Source organism: Trichosurus vulpecula, chromosome 5 (genome assembly GCF_011100635.1).
Source record: "Trichosurus vulpecula isolate mTriVul1 chromosome 5, mTriVul1.pri, whole genome shotgun sequence".
NCBI lineage: Eukaryota > Metazoa > Chordata > Mammalia > Diprotodontia > Phalangeridae > Trichosurus > Trichosurus vulpecula.
The window spans coordinates 183064330-183089472 of NC_050577.1; the positions used below are offsets into that span (position 1 = coordinate 183064330).

The 25143-nt window shown below is 38.4% G+C and overlaps 1 protein-coding gene across 1 annotated transcript in view; it reads left to right on the forward strand.

Annotated features, from left to right (window-relative positions):
* Positions 1-25143, forward strand: part of GYS2 (glycogen synthase 2) — a 60680-nt gene that overhangs the window by 14286 nt on the left and 21251 nt on the right. The window contains exons 5-10 of the mRNA XM_036759622.1: positions 7466-7610; positions 16981-17098; positions 18132-18252; positions 21413-21519; positions 23973-24032; positions 24868-24946. Of these exons, the coding sequence (XP_036615517.1) occupies positions 7466-7610; positions 16981-17098; positions 18132-18252; positions 21413-21519; positions 23973-24032; positions 24868-24946 (630 nt within the window). The remainder of the gene's footprint in view (positions 1-7465; positions 7611-16980; positions 17099-18131; positions 18253-21412; positions 21520-23972; positions 24033-24867; positions 24947-25143) is intronic.

A 25143-nucleotide genomic window follows, 5' to 3' on the forward strand; every position in this document is an offset into this window, starting at 1 on the left:
TGCATTAGCATCCCAGTTTTCCCACATCCACTCTAACATCCAACATTTTCCTTTTTTGTCATATTAAATACTCTGATAGATGTGAGGTGGTACTCCAGAGTTCTTTTAATTTGCACTTCTCTGATCAACAGTGATTTAGAGCATTTTTTAATACGACAATAGATAATTTGGATTTCTTTGTCCGAAAACTTCCTGTTCATATTCTTTGACCATTTATCAGTTGGGGAATGACTTCTATTTTTTATAATTTTGACTTGGTTCTCTATATATTCGAGAAATGAGGCCTTTATCAGAGATACTTCACATGTGTGAATTTGCTGAGACAAGGAGGAGGGTGGCATTTATTCACCTTTAACCCCCACAGTCTATGCATCTGTCCATCTAACTCCTAACCATGATAACATAGGAATATCACTATAACAAGAAGCATCCTGACATTTCCTTTTGCTTTTATAGTATATTTTCTTGAACGTACATGGAGTAAATGAATTCCCAGATTAAAAGGTGGGGGTAGTGCTGTTTCAGCGTGAGGAGAGGTAGAAGCAACCTTAAACAACGGTTCTCTTGATTCTGGCTTCCCACTTCCAAACAGTTCTCATGATCCTGATACCCAAATACAGGGCCACTCCTTGGATAGCCAGGTGGTACAGTACCTAGAACACCAGCCTTGGAGTCAGAAAGATCTGAGTTCAAATCTGGCCTCAGATACTTGCTAGGTGTGAACTGGGGCAAGTCACTTAACCCCTATTTGCCTCAGTTCTTCATCTGTAAAATGGGAACACACAGGAGAAGGAAAATGTCAAGCCACTCCAGTAATTTTGCCAAGAAAACCCCAAAGTCCAGGGGCTCATGTAAGAGTTGGACATGACTGAACAACAAGAGGACCACACCTTTCTTCAGCCGGTCAATAAACATTTATTAAGCACCTATTATGTGCATCCATTCATGTACATCTTTCCAGGCACTGGGCTAAACACTACGAGGATGCGAAGAAAAGCAGAAAACAGTCCCTTTACTCAAGAAGCTTATAATCTAATGGGGAAAGACAATATATAAAAAGAAGCTGAAAAAGTAGGGGGAGGGGGAGAATGGGTATAATTCTTCAAAGGTGGCTCTGCAAGTCTATGACTTCTTCCTAGTGTTGTAGATTCTCAGAATTGGAAAGGACCTCATATATCTTCTAGCACACCCCAAACCTGAGCACGGATTCCTTCTACGATGTCTTCAACAAGTGGTCACGCCACATTTGTTTGAAGACTACAACTAAGGAAGAACCCACTACAGGCAGTCCCTTACAACTCTCTTTATCTCTAGTTGTTGGGAAATTTTTCTAGATTGACATCAAAACTAAAGCTGCCTTTTGGCAACTTAGGATCATAGATTTAAAGCTGAAAGGGATCTTAGAAGTCATTTAGTCCTCCCCAGTCCCGTATTCATTTTAAAGATCAGGAAACCGGGTCCCACAGAAGTTAAATGATTTCCCTTGGGTTACACAACTTTTTTTTTTTTTTTTACACAACTTTTAAGTCCCCAACTCCCTTATTAAATCGTGGTGTTTAACTGTTCCATGGAATGTAAGCCCCAGTACAAGAGCAATAACCCATATAAACTTTATGGTTTCTCACATCAAACCTATGACATAGGCAGTATATCTTTTATTGCCACCATTTTGCAGATTTGCAAAGTGAGCTTCAGAAAGTTTAAGTGACTTGCCCAAGGTTACACAACTAGTAAATCCCAAGACACCAAAGTCAGATTTGAACTCAGATCTTCCTGACTCCAATCACGGTGCCTAACTGCTAACCTCTGTCAACACAACTTTCCTTCATAGGCCAGGGTGCAGCAACCGCCTCTGTTGGCCAGGCCTTTGCTTTTCTACTCACCCAGCTTCTCTATTCTAACATCTGTCAGTTCAATTGTCTGCTTAGCATCAATTAGTTTCTAATTATGGCCTTGCCTTGCTATAATGGTCTTGGGAGGAATCTCTGCTTCCTTTTCTGTATTAAGCCCAGATCAGCCCTGCCCTTGAAATGTTCTCACCCTATCATCAACACAAATTTTCTGGTACCTACTTTATCCTCATCCGACCAAGTGCTTGCTCAAAACCAGCTCCAATTAGTCTTACTGAACACAAAACTCAGAGTAGCAGCGCTTGAACTGACCTGAGATATTATATATTCCAGCCCACTTGTTTCAAAGATGGAGAAAGAAACTGAGGCCCTGAAGGAAGTGAATTGCACAGGGTCATAAACTGATCATTGACAGGGCCAAAAACTAGATTCCAGCTCTTCTGATTCCTCATGCAGTGACTTCCAGGGCTCTTTTTATTATATCACCTTCCTTCTCAATAATTGAATTGATTGTTGTTCATTCTTTTCTGATTCTTTGTGGCCCCTTTTTGGGGGGTTTTCTTGGCAAAGATACTGGAATGGTTTGCCATTTCCTTCTCCAGGTCACTTTACAGATGAAGAAATTGAGGCAAACAGGGTTAAGTGACTTGCCCACGGACACACAGCTAGTAAGTGCTTGAGGTCACACTTGAACTCAGATCTTCCTGAGTCCTGGCCCAGTGCTCTATCCACTGAGACTGAGCCATCTAGCTGCCTCCTCAACAACTGAGTGAAGCCTATCAATCTCATTCTCACCTAACCATTCACAACTGCAGGCCTAACCTGGCTCATATTCACTAGCACAGAAAGAGCCTCAGAGAATACAATGGCTCATCTTACTTTGTCCAAAGTCTGGGGAGGCAGATTATCTCAAGTAGTAAATATATTTTAAATTTGTGTTATTCCTTCCCAGAAATTGAAAATAATATAGATACACAGAATCTCAGATTATCTCTCATTGTTATAAAGGTGTAAAAATACCCATGAATATAATGACTGTGTAACCCTGCCCCCAAGAAGAGTAAACCAGTGCGGAGTAAGGAAGAAGGGTAAAACTGGCATGGCCTATGTTGATGGGTAACTTTGCCCTTATCTGTAAGTTTGGGAGCAGAGACAGATTAGAAGTTCAAGATTTTTTTATATTGTATACCTGCATTTGAAATATTCTAGTTAATCACTTGCATGGTAAAGAGATATGATTTATGACATATGAGCCCAAGAGGACTACCTCATTGTAAACAACAGCTCCTCCCCAGGGGCCTAGTATGTACCAATAAATTAAATGGCAGGTTGACTCTCCACCTACACGTACCAGTGAACCATGTACATTAGAAACTCGACTCACTGCCTCACTGAGTCACTAAGTGGCAGAGGTATCTTTAACTGATATTTATCCATCAACCAAGCAATAGGATATTTCATTCATTCTGATAGATTTTGAACTAGGAATCTTGGTACCTGGAGCAAATTAAGTTGAAGGAAATGGGGAGAAATGGGGGAAAACCGTAGAGAAACCATGAGATTGTCCTGTCCCACAGTACATAGTTCAAGATGCCAGGGTGTTTCTTGTAGGAAGAGATCCTGTGGTACTACTACTGGGAAGAGAACTGCGGGAGGGAACAAGGCTGGGCAGGGACAGAAAAGCTACCCTGAGAGAACGACTCTCGGCATTTTCTGAGGTGACCAATTCCAGGTTTTCTGGCCAAGTGGGGTCATGCTGAGGCCTCAACTGCTAGAAACAGGAAGAGGAATAGGTCTCCTAGGGCCATATGTGGGATCAGAGATGGTTACACCACACAATGCAGAGCTGGAGGAGAACATAAAGTATGAGGATGGCAAAGTGGGCCTTCCAGACGTTGGTATTCTGGGCCAAAGTCCTCCTTGCCCACCCTAGTTACCTCACTTCTAGTTATGGCTCTGCATTGTAGGAATAATCAGTCAATCCAGGGCTACACATAACTTTATCTACAAAGCTAGCACAATTATACCTTTTCCCTTTTCCCTCCTAGGTATAGAGAATTCAGAGGTAGAAACTCCCCTTTCATACACACATGCACACACACATACATGAATATATGTGAAAGGGGATAGATATATATATATATGTCTATATAGAGACATATATATAAAAGGAGATTATATATATAGAGACACACATATGAGTGTATGTATGTATACATATGTATATGTTTTTATATATATGCATATATTTATCTGTATAAAATGGGTGTGTAACTTAAAGTCAATGCCCCAAGTTTTGAGAATTTAAGTGACATTTCCTCCACTCTCCCCCTTTTAAAAATTTGGGGGATTACAAAACTGAAATAAGAGATTAGGCCCAATTAGCCCATTAAAGCCCAGGAACACACTAGAGATGACAGTTCTTTATTACTGATGAGACAAGAACTCTCTTTCATATTCTCCAAAAATGTCCCTGAGCTCCAGACAAAGTTGAAAGTCTATAGAACAGCTACAGTGTAAAATGTTAATTGTAAATGATCATTTTTTAACACCTGAATAGTGATTTACAGGGTGTTCCTAAAGTCTGGACATGTAGGCAAAAATGCATAGTTTCAAGAAATGAAATGAATGACATTTTCAACAACATTTTATTTAATTGGAATATGAACAAATAATATCTTCAATGTGATTTCCATCATTTCTGATGCAAAGGTTGATGTACTTTGCAAGATTCATGTGAACTCGATGCAATAACTCCACATTGCCATCAATTTTAGCACATTCACTCTTTATGCATTCAATCAGTATGTTGCATCTGTGATTTTGAGTACACCTTCTCCTTTAGCCTACCCCAGAAAAAGAAGTCGCTGAACAATACAGAGTCTTTGGTGAAACGGTTAATGAGATGTTAATGAAATTTCCTACGCGTCCAGACTTTAGGGACACTCTGTACATTTTGCAAAGTACTTTTGTATACATTATTTCCTTTGGTCCTCACAACAAACTCTTCCAGGTAGGTAGAGTTTTAAAGCACCTTTAATGATGGGTTCTTAGCACCTATCCACACCAAATGATCTTCAGTAAGAAACTTGGCTTTCCTCTTCCTTTATTCCTTATCCATAAAACAAGGGGATTCTTTGAAGTTCTAACAGCCTGAGAACTCGTAGCATTACCAGGCAAAGCTTTAAAATGACAAAATTATAGAAGGAATCTTTAATTAGAGTAGTTAGAAGGCAGTGGCAGAGTTTAGTAGCATCCGCCATGACATGAACTTTTTATATTGTTACTACCTAAAAGAACTGCCACTCAAATAAAAGTGAAAGTTAATTTTCATGGTCTCTTAAGGTTACCAGGGAGTTGGAAAACAGCAGTAGGATCTGGCAATTTCTTTCTATGTAAATAGCTAATAGTAGAATGCTTTACAATTAATTTAATGAAGCATAAAGTGATCATGCAGGCCATAAACTTAGGAAAATCATTTTACTTCTGTGAAATAAGATTAATGATTATTTCTTACGCTGAGCTGAATTTTCGCCTACAATGTTTACAGGCAATATTCTCAGACATTATGAGAGTTTAGAGTCTCAAGGGAAAGAAATAGTCCAATTTCTTTTTTAAGTGTGGGAAATGAATGTGCTGGGCTATAGAGTATTAATATTATATGTCAATTTTTTGTTAAACAATTTAAAAAAGAAGTAAAGAAATGATTTTTGTAGTTCTTAACTTTTTTATTTTTTATTACAACCCTTCCCACCCTTGCCAGACTGATAAAGCTTAAGAATCTCTTCTCAGAATTATATTGTTATAAAATAAAATATATAAAATTACAAAGGAAACTGATTATATTGAAATACAATTATCAAAGTATATTTAAACATAGGCTAGAGGCGTTGGGTTAAAAACCCCTGATTTTGCTGAACCTTCAAGAATTGCATCTTTGATTTCATTTTAATAAGTGAGATTTCTTTTTCTATATTTGATTAAATTTGTTTCAAAGGTTTTCAGTATATCTGTGGACCTAAGACTTGATGGAGTAGGGATTACTGCCAGAGAGGGGGAAATGTGGAAGTGTATGTGCGTATGCATGTGCATGTGTATGTGTGTGTGTGTGTGTGTGTGTGTGTGTGTGTAAGGGGTGTAGGATGAATTTAAGAAGAAAGAGGGGGCTGGTAAGTACCAGAATTAGGAGGAAAAATGGTATTTTTTGATGCCCACATGTTATTTTCATATTAAATACATTCATGCATTAAATACATACATACACTCATTTTAAATACATTTAAATTAAATTAAATTCATTTAAATTTCATATTAAATACATTTAAAATGCTAATAATACCAGAAACCCACATGTTAAACATCTGGAAGATCCTTTTAGACCATTAATTGTCCATATTTTACAATTGAAGAAATGCTGTTCACCAAAATTCAACACTAGGCAAATGACTTCCATATTCCACATAAGGGAATCCCAGTGATTAAGCGAACAGTGAGACATAGGAAGACAGCTCTTGCTTAGGGGCAGAGGGATAGATTTCAAGTACTGAAGTGAGTGAGAATAAATCAAAAAATGATTCAGGTTACATTGATACCAGTTTATTTAGGAGACTTAAGTGAAAAGGATTGAGATGAGAAAGAAAACCAGTGAAGGAGAAAGGTTACAGGCTGGGAAGTTAGTATCAGATTAGAAGGTAATATAACAAGGTACGCCAGGGAACTGAGTTTGCCTATCCCAGTCTGTCTCTAAATCTTCTTCTTTTTTTTTAAATCATAGCTGCATATTTATATAGGAATGCTGTTTTTTTGCATATGGTCATAGACAAGATCTGCCATGCGCTCTCCTATTTCAACCATATCTGCCAAGCCATGCACTCATATAATAAGCCTCAGGACCACATCTAGGGTGGAGATTGAGTCTTCATCAGGGTGACAACATCCAGGGGGGCACCTTTATCCCCTGATTTCCCCTTGGCCCATCATCCCTATACCTTGTAGTCCTCTGACTGTCTGTATTGCCTGGCACAACTATTCCTGATCTGTCATCTGGCTCTGGGCCACCACCTCCTCTACATTTAGGGTCCCATTACCAAGGAGCTTATCGACTGGCACCCAACTTTCTCTATTACTGGGACCATGTTCTTATGCCCAGGAAAATTCACTTGTTAGCAATGGGTGGGAGGACAGGCTAAAGAACAGCCTGCCTTGGTAAGATAAGTGTATCTTTCTTACCTGTCTGAGAGGCTGGCACATAAGCTTCCCAAAAGCTGGAGATTTTTATATGTAGTTCTATTAGTGCTAATTGTTTGGTTTGGTTTTGTTTTGGGTGCTGGAATAAAAACTAAAACAACATGCAATTTAGATTTATCGAGTGAAATTTCCAGCATGAGAGTGGGCCTGACTGGTGCTTGGTTTATAAATCCCACTCCCTCCCACCCCCACCCAACTACATATTCCCCCAGGCTTAAAAATTCCTAGTCATGGTTCTGTTAAGGCCTGAAACACCACAGACAATTCTGCCCTATCAAACAGCCTAGAACAAAAGCAGTGAGAAAGATCTGTTCTACTTTATTTGTGTAGGAGTTTCAACAGAGGCAAATGTGTGCTTTGTTTATCAGTTTGATATAGACAAAGAAGCTGGGGAGAGACAGATTTACCATCGGTACTGCATGGAGAGAGCTTCAGTCCATTGTGCTCACGTGTTCACCACGGTTTCTGAAATCACTGCCATAGAAGCTGAACACATGCTGAAAAGAAAACCTGGTAATTGTCATCTACACAGTCTGTCGCTAGGCTCTGAAGTTGATGGATAAAGCGGTGGGGGCATGGAGGGATGGGGAGGAATGATATGGTACCCGTAACCTGCGACAGCCAGGTGACCCCGTGGGTAGAGTGCTGGGCTAAGTATCAGGGAGATCAGAGTACAAATACAGACTCAGACACTTACTACCTGGGTGACCCTGGCCCAGCCACTTAATCTCTGCCTGCCTCTGTCTCCTCATTTGTAAAATGGGATAATAGCACCTATGTCCTAGGGATGTTTTGAAGATAAAATCAGATACTTGTAAGATACTTTTCAAAACTTAAGGTGCTATATAAATGCCAGTTATTATAATAATAATAACTATTATTATTATTATTATTATTTCCATTCAAATCCCTATATTCAATCATAGATGATATTTTATACAAAACTCCATTTTATAACATTGTTGTCATTTAGTCATTTCAGTCATGTCTGACTCTTCTGACTACTTTTTCAGAGGTTTTCTTGGCAAAGATACTGGAATGGTTTGCCATTTCCTTCTTTAGTTCATCTTACAGATCAGGAAACTGAAGCAAACAGGGTTGAGCCTGGGGTTACACAGCTGGTAAGTGTCTGAGGACAAATTTAAACCCAGGTCTTCCCAACTCTACACCTGACTCTCTGTCTGCTGCATGCAACACTTAACCAACCCATTTTATACCATATAAAACAGTATAAAATGCCATTCCATATGTATATATAGAATAATAGATGCTTAGACATTTAGATGCATTTGTGCATGGGTATTCTTTCCCCATGCAGATTACAACATCTCTATACTTTCTCATTTTGGATAATTCTGGTCCATGTTTTTCAATAAATCCTTCAGGAAGGGCCTCCTCTGCAACCCTTCCTTTTACCTTTTTTTTTTTTAAATATCTCTAGGATATTAATGCAATAACTGAACTCTCTTTCATTGCATCTTATCCTTGTTTTGTGGTTGCCTTATCTCTTTTTCTAGGTGGATCTTTGATGATATCCCTCAGCTGTACATATGATGTACATAATTCTTGTTTTCTGCAGCATGTAATGGAAATCATTAGATTTCATTCATCCTTTAGATGACAATCTCTTTGAGGGCAGGGACTATCTTTTTTTATTAATTGTATCCACAGCATTTAACACAGTGCCTGGCACATAGTAGGTGCTTAATAAATAATTATTAGATTAGATCGAAAACCATGGTTAAAATTGTCTCTGGTATGAAGTGAGTTTTCACAATGAGTTTAAGCCAAAAAATTCTATTTAAGGAAATTTAAGCCTAGGCCTCCACCTAGGAAAATGGAAGTCAAGATCAATTTTTAAAAAGGGCCAATTATTGTAAGAACACTCTATTCTTGGCTTCTTCCTACCTTTTCAGTCTTCTTAAACCTTACTCCCTTCCACACACTCAATAATCCAGTGATAGTGGTCTCCAAATCCATGCATTTTCACTGGCTAAGCCACTCCCCTACCTTTCCCTCCACCCTCTCCCCCGCCCTATGCCTGGAGTGTTCTCCCTCCTTGTCTCAGTCTCTTGGCTTCTCTGGTACCCTTCAAGTCTCAGTTAAAATGCTAATTTCTTCACGAAACCTTTTCTGACCTCCCTTAATGCTAGTGCCTTCCCTTTGAGATTATCTCCAATTTAGTAAGTACATTTTTGTTTGTATAGAATTATTTGCATATTTCCTCCTCCATTAGGTGGTAAGTTCCTTGAAAGCAGGGACAATTTTTTAAACTTTTCTTTGTATCATCAGTGCTTATGCCTCACATAAAGTAGGCACTTAATAAATGCCTGTTGACTTGACTCCTACATCCTGTGAATTAGCTATATTGTTTTTGCATCTTCAATAACCTATCATATGCCTGATGTGGTTCAAGGCCCAAGACATACAAATACAAAGAACGAGACAGATCCTACTCCCAAAGAACTTACATTCCTCCCCTCCAACTGCCCTTTCATCCGAATTCCACCTTCTCCACTCCACTGAATGTTTGATGGTACGATGTATATAAAAAGCACTTTAAAATACCATATAAGTTATCATCATCATTGTTATTATTATTATCGAACCTACTCTAAGTTCACCAATGACTACTTTATTACCAAACATATAATTTTCTTTTTTTCTCAGTCTTCATCTTTCTAAACCTAAAAAAGTATTTTTTTCCCCAGTCTTCTTCTTGAAGATAACTCTTCCTTTGACTTCCGTGATTCTGGTTCTCCTTAAGACTCTCTGACTATTTCTTCCCTCTTTCCTTAACCGGCTCCTCTTTATTCTCTTGACTCCTAAATTTAAGCTCTGTCCTTAGCCTTCTCTTCTCTGTGCATCCTTCCTGAATGGGCTTCAACTATTATGACTTTGGGCGAGCCTCAGATCTCTATCTCTATCCCTCTTACCTTTATCTCTACCTATCTTACCTCACTAACCCTACCTCTCATATTCCAGGCTCTTATTTCCAACCATTTTTATCTGGTGGACATCTCCCCTTTATATATTATTTCATCATCCTTATCACCTCATATATTGATTATTGCAACAGTCTTTTAAGTAGTCTTTCTGACTCCACTTTCTCTTCCCTTCCAACTCTCATCCATCCTATACACTGCTTCCTGATTAATCTTCTTAGACTACTTTTGATACCGTTAACCCTTCTGCTTAAGAACCTTCGATAACTATCTATTGCCTACTGCGTAAAATCCGAATTTCATAACTTGGCATTCCAGGACCTCCACAATTTAGCCCCAAATTAGTTTTCCTACCATGTCTCTGACGACTCTTTTACACGTACCATACACTCCAGAGAAATGGGATTACCTCTACTTCCTAATCAAAGTTTTCAATTTTAACGGCTCTATCTTTGTTCATTTATTTGGTTTGTGAGGCCCTCCCTTCTCTTACCGGCTTATCTTTTTGAAATTTTATCCGTCTTTCAAGGCTCAACTCAAATGCTACTTAATCCTTGTTCTCCTGTGCCAAAAATATGTCTCCTATGGTTATTATTATTATTTCTATTCAAATCCCTATATTCAATTATAGATAATAGTTTATACAAAATCCCATTTTATACAATTGTTATTGCTGTTCAGTCATTTCAGTCACGTGACTCTTCATGACCCCTTCTTGGGGTCCTGTTGCCTTTTGTTTTAACAATGCTTACGACATTTACTATAGCCTGTCTCAGGTTACATTTATTTGTGTACATATCCTATCTCTCCTGTTGGTTTGAAGGTTACTTGTGATAAAGTTTTGTGTATTAGAAAAAAGCCTTGCACACTGTTGTTGTTTAGTAAATGTTCACCAAACGAACACCTTACACTGTGATTGAACAAATCCTTAACAAAAAGTCTTGGAATAGCAGAGAGTCAGTGAAAGAGGCCTTTCTTCATTCCTACTATAGAGAATCAGCTGAACTACTGTGGTGGTTTTTTTTTTTAACTGGAGGGAAAAGGACAGACTAGAGAGCTGTTTTAGAGACAGAATCAACAAGTTATGGCAACTGGTTGGATATGTGGTGTGAGGGAAAGTGGGAAGTTGAGGATTATTCCCAGGATGCAGACTTGGGTGACTAGAAGGATGGTAGAGCCCTTGAAAGAGACAGGGAGATTCTGATGAGCACTGAATTCTGGAGGAAAGAGAATTGTTCCTGTTTTGGATGGGCTGAATTTGAGATGCCTACAAGATGTCTAATTTACAATGTCCAATAGGAAATTGGTGATGTGGGACTGAGGCCCAGGAAAGTGACTAGGACTAGAAATATAGATAGGAGAGTCATCTGTGTAGAAATAATTGAACCCATGGTTGTTGATGAAGTCTCTGAGAGTGTGTATAGAGAATGATGAGAAGAGGGCCAAAGAGAGATCCTTGAGAAACACCCACAGTTAGGAGGTGGGATATGGATGATGATCTAGCAAAGGAAACTGAGAAGGACTGGTCAGACAAGTATGAGGAAAACCAAGAGAGAGCAAAGTCACAAAATCCCCAAAAGAGGTAATATCCAGGAGAAGAAAATAGTCACCAGTGGCAAATACTGCTAAGAGATTAAGAGGGATGAAGATTGGGGGTGGGGAAAGCCAACCCATTTGGCAATTAAGAAATCGTTGGTAACTTTGAAGAGAACAGTTTCCCTTGAATGAAGGTTAGGAAACCAGGTTACAAAAGAAAGAGAAAGGAGACAGTTCCCCTCCCCCCATAGGGGTTTATTTGTGAAAGAAAGAGATATAGAATGAAGGCTTAAGGCAATGGGGTGGTCAAGTGAGAGTTCTTTTAAAAAATGGAGGACACCTGAGCATGTTTAGAGGCAACAGGAAATGAGACAATAGGGAAAGATTGAAGATCAGAGAGAAATGTAGGGGTGATATTGTGGGAGAGATACAGGATGAGTACAGGGGTTAGTCTTGCATAGGAAGGAGAGGGACCATCTCTTCATCGGAGAGTAGAGTGAAAAAGAAGAGAATTGGGGATATTAACAGCTTTTGAGATGCATAGAAGGGAAGAGGAGGACATGATCTCAATGGCACTGGGGAGGCCCTTTCTTTGCTTCCAAAAACTCCCTGACTTCCCACTAATACCAGAAATTCTACCATCTGCACTTTATTCCATTGCCCAGAAGCTAATAGGTTCAGCAGGGAGTGAGAGCAAGAGCAAAAAGATACACCTGTTGAGAAAAGAAAGAGAGAGAGACAGAGAGACAGAGACAGAGAGAGAAAGAAAAAGAGAGGTGAAGAGAGCAGAGGAGAGAAGAGAAGAGGAGAGGACAGAACAATTGCTTATATTTGGGCCATGGCAATATAATAATTGTGATAATACTAAATTTAGGGGTAGTAATAAAGCATCAGAAAGTATTGGGAAGTAAATAGATACTGAAAAAATGAAAAAGGAGTAAAAAATCTTAGAGTTCTTACTACCTTTATTATTGCTACTTTTTAATTGAGGCATATACTATCAAAACAATCTGGGCTCAGATCCGTGTGAGACGGCATCTTGGCATGGTAGAAAGACCAGACCTTCAAATTCCTGCTTCCTCACTTATGAGCTATGTGACCTGGGAAAAACCACTTAACTCCAACTGTAAAATAGAGACGATTATTTCATAGGGTTGTTAGGATGAATGGGATAATGTATATAAAGTGCTTTTTGGACCTTAAAGTCTATATGAATGTTAATTATCGTGGTTCAAATATAGAATCAGAACTTTAGAGCTCAAATGGAGTCTCAGGGTTTTATTCTGAACCTCTTATGATCAGTGACATTTTAATCAATTTCAACTCTGACTAGTGAGAGAAAGGTTAGGACTGAAGTTGTGAAATCTTTAGACACTCATAACTCAGAAAGGTCAATGGACTTTTGTTGATCATTAAACTCGAAAGGCTTTCCCAAGGGCATTCTTCTTAGTATTCACCTCATATAGCATGTCTGTGCTTGTGTTTTCATTCGAATCTCCCCCATCCCCAAATTAATGTTGCAATCACAGCAACAGCACTGAATGAATGAAGGATTACACAATAAGAGAGAAATAGAAATTTGAGATATCAGGCAATTAACCACTTAGTAAGTACCCACTTTGCGCTTGGTACTGGGGACACAAAGACAAAATCCTCACTTTTGAGGAGCTTACTTTCTACTGAAATCACATTTTAGGTAACTATTCATGGAGACTGCAAATGAAGTACACTTTACCTCCCTTGTGAGGTACAGAAAAGCTGGGAGAATATTTGCCCCTCAGGTGGGGATTTACCTGAATTTAGGAATTTTGCTTCAGGGGAAGCAAATCTAAAGCACCCTCTAACAGAAAAAATATTCCTGAAGTAGGGTTGGAGCCTGGTTGTGGGTGAAAAGAGGAGCAGAGAGAGTGGTAGAATGGGAGCAGACTCTTGGGGAGAGTAGATCAACTGTTTCTCAGGGCCATTTCATTCTCCATTGGATTAAAGCAAGCAGAAGTTAAGTAACTGGCCCAGGGTCACACAGCTAGTAAGTATCTGGGGCCAAATCTGAACTCAGTCAGGTCTTCCCAGCTCCAGGCCCAGGACTCTATCCACTGAGCCACCTAGCTGCCCCCATTATGCTTATAGTCCATTCTCCAGGAAGCTGTAGCATGCTCAGTGGCCACACCCTGTAAAACTATTTTGGTAGAGGGGTTGAACCAGGTTGAGGGCAACCAACAGGCCTCAAAGCCACTGGTGAGTTAGGCAGATGTCCACTCCAAGCTTGTGAAGATCTCCCTGACAGAATGGGTGAATGAGAACAATTTGTTCCAATGGCCATGAATACAACTGAAGCTTTGAAATGCTTAAAAGCTTGGTCAGACATCAAAGATGCCAGTCATCTTGACTTTTATCCTGCCACTGGGCTTCAGTGACTCTGGAAGAGACAATGAGGTTGATGACGTTGTGCAACTCTGCCTCAATTAAATCCAATTCACATACAAGTTTAAGACATCACTCATGATGTTATTGGTCCTCTTCAAAACAAAGGATGAACAAGAAACATTGCAGGATAGGCTATGGTCAGTAACGTGAGGGGAGAAGATTAGGATGGCCAATATTAGGAAGGTTAGATTGTGATCTATGCCATTCAATAGAATCTGGGTTGTTGGAGTCGGGCATCTCTCCATCTCTCAATAGCCTTACCTATAACGCTCCCAGTATCTCCCAGCAATTTGCAAGGAGGAGAAACATGAGGATGAAACTGGGAATGGCAGGTATTCCCTAATCATAAACTTTCTTGTGGCCAAGCTAGATACTTTGGCCCAGGGAGAGTGGGAGGAACAAATATGGGCTGCTCCCTACCCCCACCATGGCAGGTTCTGGTGAAGCCTTAGCCTTCCTGTTTAGACCAGCTAAGACCTTCCTCCCTCACCATGTGAAATTTGAACTAGGGAGGGAGAAATGGCTGGGATACCTGAGGAACAATAGAATTCCAAGGCTTGATTGAAGTAGGGTCCTTTTCTCTTAGCTCTGCTCAAGAGAAGTTTCAGTGGCTCTGGGATGAGGATATATATATACATACATATACACGTGTTTATATGTGCGTGTGTGTTTGTGTTGGGCCTGACACAAACACTGAGTATGGTATATCTCAATCATTTCCTATGCCCTCTTTCTATCTCATCTCCAAATACCCAGTAACATGAGACTATCTCTACATATGTTAGGCCAGAGTTTCATGTACCATCATCTTAAGGAGGGATAGATGTGTGTCTGGAGTTGGATCTGCATGTCAATATTGGTAGATATGATGGGGAGAGGCAGTTAGGTGAAAAGGTGTGTTAGACCTTCACATATTCCAGATCTGCATCATGGACAAGCCACACATGGCATAACCAGCACCTTCTAGGTGAGGAGTTATTTAAATAGGAAGATATTGGCCACTATGTTTCCTCATTTCCATAGCTCCAAGATCAGAAGCCATCTGTACTTCTTTGTTCCACTTCCTCCTCATTAAACCCCTTGTAATATGGATTCCAATCTCACAGCCAGATGAAAAGGCTAGCTCTTAGGTTTTTAAGTCTATTCAGTGCTAAATCCAAGAACTTTTTCTAAGTCCTCACTCTTTTTTATCTCTATGTAGCTTTTGACATTGTGACCACCCCTGCTCCTGAATTCTCATGCCTGCCTCAGATTTCACTCATAATGGTCTCTCCTGGTTTTCCTTCTAGCTGTCTACTCCAAGGTTCCTCTGATAGACTATTCTCCATGTCTTATTCTCCCACCTCTCTCTCTCTCTCTCTCTCTCTCTCTCTCTCTCTCTCTCTCTCTCTCTCTTTCTCTCTCTCTCTCTCCCTTCTTTCAGTAATCTCATGAACTCCTATTGACTCCCAGAAGAACACATTCAGCCCTGATCTCTCTCCTGACTTCCAGTTCCTCACCACCTTTATGTCTTGAACTGGATGGCCCAAAGATATCACAAAATCAACATGTCTAAAATAAAACTTTATCTTTGTCTACTTCTAATCCATTTCTCTACTCTTCCTAGTTTCTATGGAGGACCCTTTCTGGTCACAGAGATTCATAATCTCAGCAGCATTTTTGACTCTTCTACCTCCTTAGCTTGCCATATCCAATCAGTTGCCAAGTCATCATTATTATTGTTTTTCTTCAACCTCCATAATTTCTCTCCCATCTCTCCCCTTCTTTCCTTTCACATGACCACTCCCTTACCTCATCACCTCTCACATGGATTGTTGCAGTAATATTTAACTGTAACTCCAGCATTCTGTTACACTGCTCTCTAATTCTTCATAAATACAGCTCTGAAAACGATCTTCCTCTAGTACAAGCGTGACCACATCACTCCCTTATTCACTGACAGTGTCATTATCCTGATTAAAAAATATTAATAGCTCTCTGTTGCTTCTAGGACAAAACAGTGACTCTTCACCTTGGCTCTTAAAGATCTTCATAGTCTGGCTCTCATTAATCATACAAACTTGTTTCGTATTATTCTTTTTCTTGCACTGTGTTTCAGCCTAAGAGGTCTATTTGCTATCCCTTGGATTCTGCATTTCATGTCCCACCTATTTGCTATTGTACATGCTAGAGATGCATGCCCTAATGCTCTTCCTTAGAATCTTTAGTTTGTCTTTTTTCAAGATTTGGTTGAAGCAAAGATTCATGCAGTGGGAAATGCACTGAATTTGAAACACTGTGAACTTGAGGCTTTTCTGCCTTATGAGGGATCACAGAATCTCAGAGAGCCAGAAGTGACCTTAGAGGTCATTTAAACCTGTCTGTGCCTAACTAGAAATCTGTACCCATCAAATGGTCACTTCTTTGATAACCCCCAATGAGAGTGCATCCACTATTTCCTGAAGTAGTCCAGTCCACTTGTTGACAGTTTGAGTTGTTAGAATGGTTTTTTTTGTGTTGAATTGAAATCCAGTTCCGGGGAGCTTCCACTGCTCTTGGTTCTGCCCTCTTGGGTCTAGCACTAGAAGTCCAATACATCTCTACTTGATAATCCTTCATATACTTGAAGACAGTTACCATGTTCTTGATAAAGTCTTTCCTTCTCCAAGGTAAACATCTCCAATTCCTTCAACTACGACCCCTTATACTATGGACTAGTTTTCTTGCCATCCTGCTTACCCTTCTGTGGAGATACTTCAGTTTATCAGTGGCCTCCCAAAGCTGCAAAAGTATCACTGAAAGCCAAACACGGGACTCTAGATGGAGTCTAACTAGGGTAGATAACATCAGGACTATCACTTCTCCTCTTTGGATGTTATGCTTCTATTAATATAGCCTAAAATCATGTTGGATTTTTAGGCTGCAACATCATACTATTGCCTTATACCGAGCTTAAAGTTCACTAAATCTCTTGCTCTGACCTCTCTCTGCCTTTTCAGATGTTGTTACTCCAAATGGTCTGAGCATTAAGAAATTTTCAGCTGTGCATGAGTTTCAAAATTTGCATGCTTTGTACAAGTCCAGGATCCAGGATTTTGTTCGTGGTCATTTCTATGGGTATGTACACGGGCAGCAGGATCAGAGGTCTTGGAACTGGAAGGGACCATAGAAGTCATCAAACCCAACCTGCTCACTTTACAGATTAAGAAACTGAGGCCCAGAGAATGAAGTATCTGGGTCTCACAAGGAGCAAGTGGCAGGGCTAGGATTTGGACCCAGGTTTTCTAATTCCAAATCTAACACTTTTCCCATTATACCAATATGCTTTCTCTAACTCAAAGAAGCACATGAATTTTAATAGTTATCCAGCACACAGAATACAGGATTATAACCATAGATGAAAAAGAATTCCATGTTTTCCCACTAATCTATTCCTTTCATCCACATAGGATATATTCCATTTGGTCAAGAACTATGATTTTGTAGCTATAGGGAAGGAAATTCCTCCCACTAATGCAGATAGTCAATTGTTCTGCAACTTATAGTCTTAGAAAGTTGTCTAGAGAATTAAGCTTAAATGATTGGACCAAACACATATGGCCAATACACATGAGAGGCAAGACTTGAAAGAAGGTCATCCTGACTCATCCACTGTGATATGCTGCCTTATAGGCAATATATTTACAGAAATCTATAGTGAATCCTTTACTGCACGAGTTGGCACAAATTTCAATTCTGGGTCCCCAAGGTCCACCAAAAACTCTCAGCAAGAAAGGATTCCCTTTTCTTTTCCAATAAATTGTAAAAAATAAACAGATTTTTAGTGCATCTCCTTCAGTGAACTCCATTGTAAAGTAGGGATTGTTTATCCTTCTGTCACAATACCCTTTCTAATCATAGTAGAGTGTTTATGGGTGAAATAAAATTTGTATTGAACTGAAAATTAAATCACTATCAAATCCCCTGGGGTCCATTTTAATAGTGTTTGACTGGGTTCTTTGGACTCCAACATTAATAGTTCAGGAAAAATGTGCCAAGAGGCTTCTCAAAGATATTAAGAACCTCAAATGACATTGTAAGAGGAATGAATACTAGTTAGGTCATTTCCCAGCCCCAAATGAACACATATTATTATTTCGTTTCATTTCAGTCATCTTGATTTTGACCTTGAAAAGACTTTATTCCTTTTCATTGCTGGGAGATATGAATTTTCAAACAAAGGAGCTGACATCTTCTTGGAAGCTTTATCCAGGCTAAACTTCCTCTTACGGGTAAGAAAACTCTGGGTTCTGAGATGTGGGGAACACTATCTGCTTTTCTAAATGAGTGGAGTGGCTTTTAGCACTACCAACAGAGTTTTCATGAAAGCATAAAACTATTCAACCAGGAGAGTCCTACCTTAATTCTGATTATGCATTTCAGGTTATTTATTAAGAAGGTCACACTATCCACTTGAATGTTTACCTTCCATTGCCAAAATGCTTGCTTTTACTTGAAAGATACTCTTCAAAGTTCTATTGAATCATGTATAGGACAAGGATATCCTAAAGGAAGCCTGTCCCAATTCCCTTTAATTCTAGTGCCTTCCATCATAATGTTGATTATTTTCTGTTTATCCTGTATATCGCTTATTTGTAGTTTTTTGCATGTCATCTTCCCCTTTAGTCTGTGAGTTTCTTGAGTTGCTTTTCTTTGTATTCCTATTGTTTAGCACAGTGCCTATTACATAGGTGTTGTTCAGTCATTTCAGTCATGTCTGACTCTTCATTACCCTATTTGGGGTTTTCTTGGCAAAGATACTGGAGTATTTTGCCATTTCCTTCTCCATCTCATTTTACAGATGAGGGAATGGAGGCAATGAGGGTCAAGTGAATTGCCTGGGGTCACACAGCTTGTAAGTTTTGGAAGCCAGATTTGAACATAGGAAGACGAGTCTTCCGGACTTCAGGCCAGGCATTCTATCCACTGAGCCACCTAGCTACCTCTTTAGTATATAGTCAGCCCTCTCTCACGTAAATCCAATTCACTTGCATGTCATAGCATCACCTCCCTGATGTCATGGTGCATTTTGAGCACGAAGGACAAACAACAACAATATACTAGGCACTTAATAAATGGTTATTAGCTGTCTGACTGGCATGTAAGGTTTCTGAACTAAGCGCAACTGCAAAACATGCAACCAATAAAAGCATCTATAGAAAGTTAAAACATATTGGAATCCTACATTTCTTGAATCCTTTCAAATATTCTTTTCCTATTTTTTAAATATCAACTTTGTTTCTGAGTATATCCATTTCCCCTCCCCACCTAGAGAGTCATCCCATGGCAAATCCGGTCTATCCTCACTGCCTAAAAACATACTCAGTCCTCAACTTTTATAATATTTTCACTTGCCACACCCTCAAACTATCATCCTATGTGTATCCTCACTTTAATTGCCAAATTCCTAGATCTGCCAAGCTGGCTGATCTTTTCTTAGTTTTTAGATCTTGTTTCTCTTAGTTTTGGTCATTCTTAACCTCTGTAGCTTTCATTATCACTGACCACATCACCTCCACCTGGATACTCCCTACATCCTTTGTTTCAAAAAAATGAGGCAGCAAGTAGATGTTGAGATTAAAGAGGTGAGTGAGGGAATGCCCAGTGGGAAAAAGGGAGGATGTAATCAAGAACAAAGGAGGAGAAGATGGATAAATGTATGAGAGATTTTAAAGTGCAGAGAAGGGAAAGTGATAGAACTCAACAGAGTATTTTCTCAGTAAAATAGTGAGATAAATTACTGTGAGGAATACAAGGTGGGGTGGCATTGACGAGCAGAAAGGAAAAGTATTGGGACAATCACTGCAAAGGATGTAGTAAAGCTTCAGTTGTGGAAAAAATAAAAATATTGCCATTTATCAATCAAGGTTTAGTTGAGATTTTTTTCAAAGTGAATTTTGCAGCAGACCTTGTCAGTATAGTAGTGTGACATTTTTCTAGCAGTGTTCAGTGGCTCATGAGTTGAAGTAGAGAAGATGAATGTCAAGGTAACCTAAGGTGGAGAATATGTAGGAAAGGAATCATGGAAGGACAAGGGGAAAAGGGGGAACCAGGGGAAGAAGATGATGACTACTTGTTTGATAGCATCAAGACCATGAAGGGAAGGAAGTGATGCCAAACTAAGGATGATGGACTGGGAGAACAGAGAGGAGTTGGAGATCACAGTAGGAACAGACAATAGATTTAGGAGGGATGAGGCAGAGGGAGAAATGAAAGGACAGAAGATTATAATCGGAAAGAGAGACTCAAGATCATGAAGGTGGAATAGTTTGGGATGACGGTGAATTCTAACATGTGCTCAACCAAGTGAGTGGCTGAGGTAGAATTGAGATGTAGGTTATGAGAGTTGAGAAGGCTGATTAATTGGAAGACTAAGATGATTAGGGAGATTGAAACAGTATTTAAATCCCCAAGTGTAAGGGCGAATTTGGGAGTACAAATGACAATTATAATCCAGGCATACTTGAACAAGGAGAGAAGCCTACCTGAAAGCTCATGGATGATTTTACAATGAGGACCTGGACAAGGTGACATAAATGGATGGAGTGAACCTCAAACAATGTGAGGTTGCTAAATGATGGTACCAGCTATAGCATTGGGAAATTCATGTGGAGGAGAAGCAATAATTTGACTTCTCCTTTAGGCTCAGTTTTTGGCCCATGACAGGAAAAATAAACCTTGCACTTGAGACTACAATAAGGGACAAGGTGTATTCTGGAGAAAACTTTGTTTTTGTCAGCTCAGTAAGCAATAAAGAGCTAGAGAATGTAAGAAGAAGAGATGAATGATGGTGGAGAGTTTGTTAATGATAAGCTGTTTTAAAAGGTACAATGAAAGGGGAGGGCAATGAAGAATAGGGACCAGGGACAAATAGAACTAAACTACATTGATGAAAATTGGCAGAGAGGGAAAAAGGAACAGGAAAGGGTTTTTTTGCCTTGAAAGAAAGTGACTCTGAATCGCAGGAATAAGAGTATCGGGAAGTGAGAGTTTGCTAACAATAAGATAGGAGAAAAGCCAGTTGATAAGGATACTTAGTTGATTAAAACAGTGTGGGAGGTTCAACTAATATAGAAGCTATGAAAGTTGTGTGGTGAAGACGTCCTAACCCCTAATTTTTTCCACTTCTAACTTTACAAAATTATAAGTTGAAAAGCCAACCTGGAAGAAAAAGTAATCCCTAAACTGATACATGAAAGGAGCACTCAGAAGGCTAAATAAAGAGGGCTTACATTTGGCTAGAGAATTAGACACTGTAGGTTGTAAATGAGGATCTTTACTATTTAGCTGATTGAAATATAAATAGTATTTTCTATGGTTTAAATGTCAATTACTATGCTTTTCATTTTATCTTCAACATTTGGTACTTCTTGTTGCTTTTTCTGTTTTCAGGTGCACAAAAGTGATGTCACGGTTGTGGTGTTTTTCATTATGCCTGCCAAGACAAATAATTTTAATGTGGAAACCTTGAAAGGACAAGCAGTGAGAAAGCAGCTGTGGTAAACAGTTCTTGTTAATATTCTTGAGCTCTAAGCCTGAAAAGATTTTTTTCTTTTAAAAACTACTTTCTACTACATATCCTTGAACACCTTTTTCTTGGGTCAAGATTATTAGGGAATGAATTCCATATGAGCCCTGCTCAGTTAATGCCTTATGCTGAGTTATGGCTGTCTATGTGACTGTTAATGTTCTGCACTGGAATGGACTGTCTGGGTACATTTTGTAAGATACTTCTTTATAATTTGATTGAATTGTTTCTGGCAACATAGTAGAGTGAGAAGCACAACTCTTTGATATCCCCAAATATAAAAAGAGATGGAAATACTAATCATTAGATAGACAGACAGGTAAATGGAACCACCAAATGCCTTCAAAAAAGGATAGTCTCTCAGAGAAAGAAAAAATAAAGAACAAGAAAATGGACAAGTAGAAAAAATAACACCTCCAACACAATAATATTAAAGATTGAAAAATCCTGAAAAGTCTCTAGAAGAAAAAATAATAAATTACTTCAATAATGACCCAGAAAAAGAGCTGGAACTAGTATAGTACAATCAAATTGGCTTTCTTTAAAAAAAAAAAGCTGCCAAACTGATATTCTAAAACACAGACCTGACCTTATTTCCAGGCTACTCAAATTCTTCAATGGCTCCCTATTTCCTCTCCAGTAATAAACTGTACAAAATATTCAGTCTGACATTAATTACCTCTATAATCTGTCTCTCCAATTCCTCCTGCTTGCTTTATTTCCAGTCTCATTCTTATTACTATCCTTCACAATTCTCTTCTAGGAGGTCAAATTGACGAGGTCTAGTTGTTTTTTATGCATGAACTTTCATTTCCTGCTTCTGAGACTTTGCAGAAGTGATCCTCCATGTCTGTAGTGTACTATTCCTTCCTTCCAGTTCAAAGGGTCCCTAGATTGAGCTATGTATCAAAATATACCACACATGCTACTTCCTTCATTGAGACTTTCCTAATCCCCAAAGTTATACTTTCTCCTTCTTAAAATTACTTTTTATTACTTTGGATATAATTTGCATTTATTTTCATACATGTCCCATCCTTCCAATAGAATACAAGCTCCTCGAGGGCAGGGAATATTTTGTTTCTATCATTGTATTCCCAGTGCCTAATACAGCGCATTGAACATAGTAGATATTTTTAAGTATTGTGGTTTAAAATTTTTAATTGGCAGAACTATAGTAACAACAGGCACACTACTCTTTCTGGGGTTGAGAAATTGTCCAATGTTTTTAGAAAGCAAAATAGTATTGCATAATAGATGTCACAAAAATATGCATAGTCCTTTGACCCAGAGATACTAATAAACTATATCCCCAAGGAATTTATTGCCAGGAAAGAAAAAGACCCATCTACATAAAACCATTCTTAGTAGCACCATTGTAATAGCAAAAAGCAGGTGTCCAATGATTGGAGAATGACTGAATAAAAGCGTCACGTAGGAATGCAAGGTGATGTTATTGTGCCTTTAAGAAGCAACAAAATATGATAAATTCTTAAAAATGTGAGAAGACCAATATGAAATGATGCCAAATAAAGTAAGTGGAACCAAAAGAACCATATACAGTCATTACAATTATGTAGTTAAAGACAACGATAACAGTAATATATCTGTCTTAAATTCACAGAAAAAGTAAAAAAAAGGAATCAAAAAGATGGTTATATGTGTTAGTGTACAAAAGTCAATATATACATTTTTGAATTGGTGTTAGGAATCACTAACTAAAGGAACTATACACACTATACTCATTTACAATCTATTTTTTGTTTCATTTCACTTATTCATTTTCTGTCCTCATTTTAATATATGCATATACAATATGTATGTATGTGTATATATATATACCTATATATGTATGTGTACATATATTTGAATTCCTGTACTTGTTGATAGGAGTTAAAATTAAAGTTTTATATAAACCACAGGCTAAATTCTCAACAGTTTGGGATACTTTAGATGTGGTGCCAGCAGAAGGTTGAAGATTAGACTGGGATGCAAATAATAATAAGAATAATAATAAGGAGGAGGAGGAGGAGGTGTCACTATAGAAAATAGGTAGAGTTAGTCTTAACTCTCAGTTGTCAGTACAAATTCTTTTCTTTTTCATTTAAAAATTTTCATTTTTATTTTTTCCCAAGCATTTGTTTCTCCTCCTTTGGACTTCCTGGATCCACGTACTTCACTCTGGATCAGTTCATAGAGGTCTTCCTAGTTTCCTCTGAAACTGTCCATTTCATCCTTTCTTATGGCATGATAATATTTCATTTCATTTATACACAGTAACTTATTTAGCTATTTCCCAATAGGTAGGCTGTCAGAATAATTTCAAAGGAAGTAAAATAATGGCTTTTTTCATAGCATTCAAAGTTTTAAATAAGAAAAACTGTGACACCAAAAATTAATTCTGAAATATTTTATTTTAAATAGGGACACTGCAAATTCAGTGAAAGAAAAGTTTGGAAAGAAACTCTATGATGCACTACTAAGGTAGGTACCCTGAAGACATTGTTTCAAACATTTGGATTTTTAAAAATGATTTCTATTCAGAATATATATTATAAGTATATATAAGTACTATATATATATAAAATGTACACCATGTACAAAGACTTTTCTAAATGTGTGCTATGTCAGGTGGCCAGGATATTGTATATCTCATAATTTGATACAAACAGAATAAATTTTCTTGTGAAACCAAATGAGAATGATCTTTATATATGCAATCAAATTATTTTTTAAAAAAATATATTCTTTTTTTTTCAAATTTTGAGTTCCAAACTTTCTCTCTCTCTCTCTCTCTCTCTCTCTCTCTCTCTCTCTCTCTCTCCCTCTCTCCACAATGTGTTAAGAAGGCAAGCAATATGACACCCATTATACATGCGAAGTCATTATGCATTCAAATTCTAAGTCATCTTTGGCTTTATTAGGGTTTTTACATGGTGGACTGAGTTGTAGTCTGAGGTCTTTGTAAATAACTATGTAGAGAAGCTTTTCCTTTAGTTAACTTGTGGTAATGGTAGTGGTCTAAATGGATATTGGTGGATATAACCCACGTTGGATCATTTGTTATTACCAGTCCAACTTAGAGTGGGGATCTCCATAGAAAATCCGTATGCTGCAGATACAGCTTCAGTAAATAGTACTCTGGTGGAGTATGCCAAATGTAATGACTGGATCCCATTTTAAATGTCTCTTGTATAAGTAGTCAAATGGATTAGAATGCTTTGTAAATGGGAACCAGTTTTGTTGAAAGGGAATTCCTTCACATCTTTCACAAACTTTGAGTCTTTAATTTGCTGCATTCTGTATATTTCTTCTACAGAGGAGAAATTCCTGATTTGAATAAGATCCTGGATAGAGATGATGTGACAATTATGAAAAGAGCCATCTTTTCCACTCAGGTAAAAAAGAAAAAAGTTTTCCGTGCTTCTAGAAGTTCAGTAATTTAAACCAGAATGAAAATGGGTATTTTAAAATCTTGTTTTATACACACACACACACACACACACACACATACGTGTGTGTGTGTGTGTGTGTGTGTGTGTGTATGTATCCTAAAGAAAGAAGGGCAGCTCTAACATGTTCACTTAAAATGTGC